This window comes from Austrofundulus limnaeus, unplaced genomic scaffold, assembly GCF_001266775.1.
Source record: "Austrofundulus limnaeus strain Quisiro unplaced genomic scaffold, Austrofundulus_limnaeus-1.0 Scaffold117, whole genome shotgun sequence".
Lineage (NCBI taxonomy): Eukaryota > Metazoa > Chordata > Actinopteri > Cyprinodontiformes > Rivulidae > Austrofundulus > Austrofundulus limnaeus.
In genome coordinates, this window is record NW_013952519.1 from 1,560,160 (window position 1) to 1,562,115 (window position 1,956).

Genomic DNA, 1,956 nt, shown 5'->3' on the forward strand with positions numbered 1-1,956 from the left:
ATCCATCCATCCATCCATCCATCCATCCATCCATCCATCCATCCATCCATCCATCCATCCAACCAACCATCCATCCATCCATCCATCCAACCATCCATCCATCCATCCATCCAACCAACCATCCAACCACCCACAGTTGCATCCATCCATCCATCATCCATGCATCCATCCTCCATCCATCATCCATCCATCATCCATCCATCATCATCCATGCATCCATCCATCCATCCAACCAACCATCCATCCATCCATCCATCCATCCATCCAACCAACTGACCGACCATCCACCTGACCGACCGACCATCCATCCATCCATCCATCCATCCATCCATCCAACCAACCATCCAACCAACCATCCATCCTCACCTCTCAGCTCAGTTCTTTTTATGCAACAACACCTTCATTACTGCAGAGAAGACACTGATTGGTCAACCTTCTGCAACCACTTGTGAACAAAACATCTCCACTTGGTGTGAAGCCTCACTGCTGACACCTTTTTCCAGTTCAACAGCTGACATAATAAAATACGCATCCGAGTTAATGACAGCTCACCTGGCTGTAGTGAGACTTCTTTCTCTCTATCTTAGAGTCTGAGTCTGTTTGGATCTGAGTCAGCAAGGAGTTGTCAAAAGTCTTTGACCTGCAGGTAAACAAAGAGAGGACTAAACAACAAAGAGGACCTTAGGGATCCTGCAACTGCAGATATCATCACATTAGTTGACATTTTGCAGAACAACCGTCCATAAAAACTGGATGAAATCTGAGTGAAACAACACGAATACTTGGTATTCACCTGACAAACGCAGGTTTCCTCCTGCCTGACGGCTCCTGCTGCTCCTGTGGAGCTGCCTGCAGAGACTCTCCAACCATCCTGCCATAGCTCTGCTGCTCCTCCGTCACGTTCTCAACATCAGAACTACGAACAAACGACGAGGAGTAAAATATTCAACCTGAACCTTCCCGCAATAAGCTTACTTTGTTGTAACAGCAAAGTTTTTCTAACAGAATCCTTAGAAATCAGATCCATGTCATAAATGTTGTATTCATGGGGATCACCTGATGGTTTGGAGGAGTGGCTTCAACTTTATCTCCAGCCAATCAGCACACAGCTCAATCAATTATTCAAATATTAGCACTTTTCATCTAAACAGTGAGTAATGATTGTGTTGTCAACATGTGAAACTCATCATTCTAAAGTAAACATAAGGTTTTAGCAAAGTTAGCTCAGCTTGAGCACATGATTCGTTTTCAACTCTTATATTTTGAGTTTTAGACGCCTGCAAGGCCTCAAACACTGTTATTTAAGCTGCTGAAAAAGCTTTGATGTTTACAAATGGCTGGAGATGGAAACATTAAACAGTTTAGGGAAACAGACGAAGAAGATGTAAACTCTGAAACAGCACCAGAGGAACAGAATATTCATCAAAGTCTCAGTTTGAGTCGTAACTTTTTCATGCAGATTATTTAAACTCTTCTTTAAAATGTTGCCATTCGTTGGCAGTGATTCATTTAAAAAGCCAGGCCTAAACTGTCACAACAAGAACAGGAAAAGCGGTTCAGAAATCCCAGTTTGACTCACTGATAATCTCTTTCCTCGTGTTTTGCAGCTCCTCTGTTGCTCCTCCTCACATCCTCCTGAGCTGTCTGCTGTTCTGTCATCCCACCCCGAGGATCCTGCAGCCAGAACTGAAAGGTGATCCGAGCCCGCAGCCCGATCCGCTGCTCCCTCACCTACCTGTGGAAGTGTTTACTCGGGCCCCCTTTAGGTTCTTTTGTTCCCGGCCAATCAGAGAGCAGGACGAGGTGGCGTGTAAGAGCAGGAGTGCGTTTGAACCTTTGATCCGTAGCTTTGTTTGGACAGTGAAGGCTTAGTTTTGTTTTTGTTGTTTTGAATTGTTTTTAAAGAAAATCCCATTTTGTTATCCTGACATTTTACTCGTAATTTAACATTAACAT

At 44.0% G+C, this 1,956-nt stretch overlaps 1 protein-coding gene across 1 annotated transcript in view; it reads right to left on the reverse strand.

Moving 5' to 3' along the window:
• Positions 1-1,749, reverse strand: part of gramd2b (GRAM domain containing 2B) — a 13,052-nt gene extending 11,303 nt beyond the window's left edge. Inside the window, exons 1-3 of the mRNA XM_014014650.1 lie at positions 1,580-1,749; positions 794-916; positions 553-640 (exon numbers count right to left, since the gene is read on the reverse strand). Of these exons, the coding sequence (XP_013870104.1) occupies positions 553-640; positions 794-916; positions 1,580-1,659 (291 nt within the window). The 5' untranslated portion in view covers positions 1,660-1,749. The remainder of the gene's footprint in view (positions 1-552; positions 641-793; positions 917-1,579) is intronic.
• Positions 1,750-1,956: the final 207 nt, after the last annotated feature.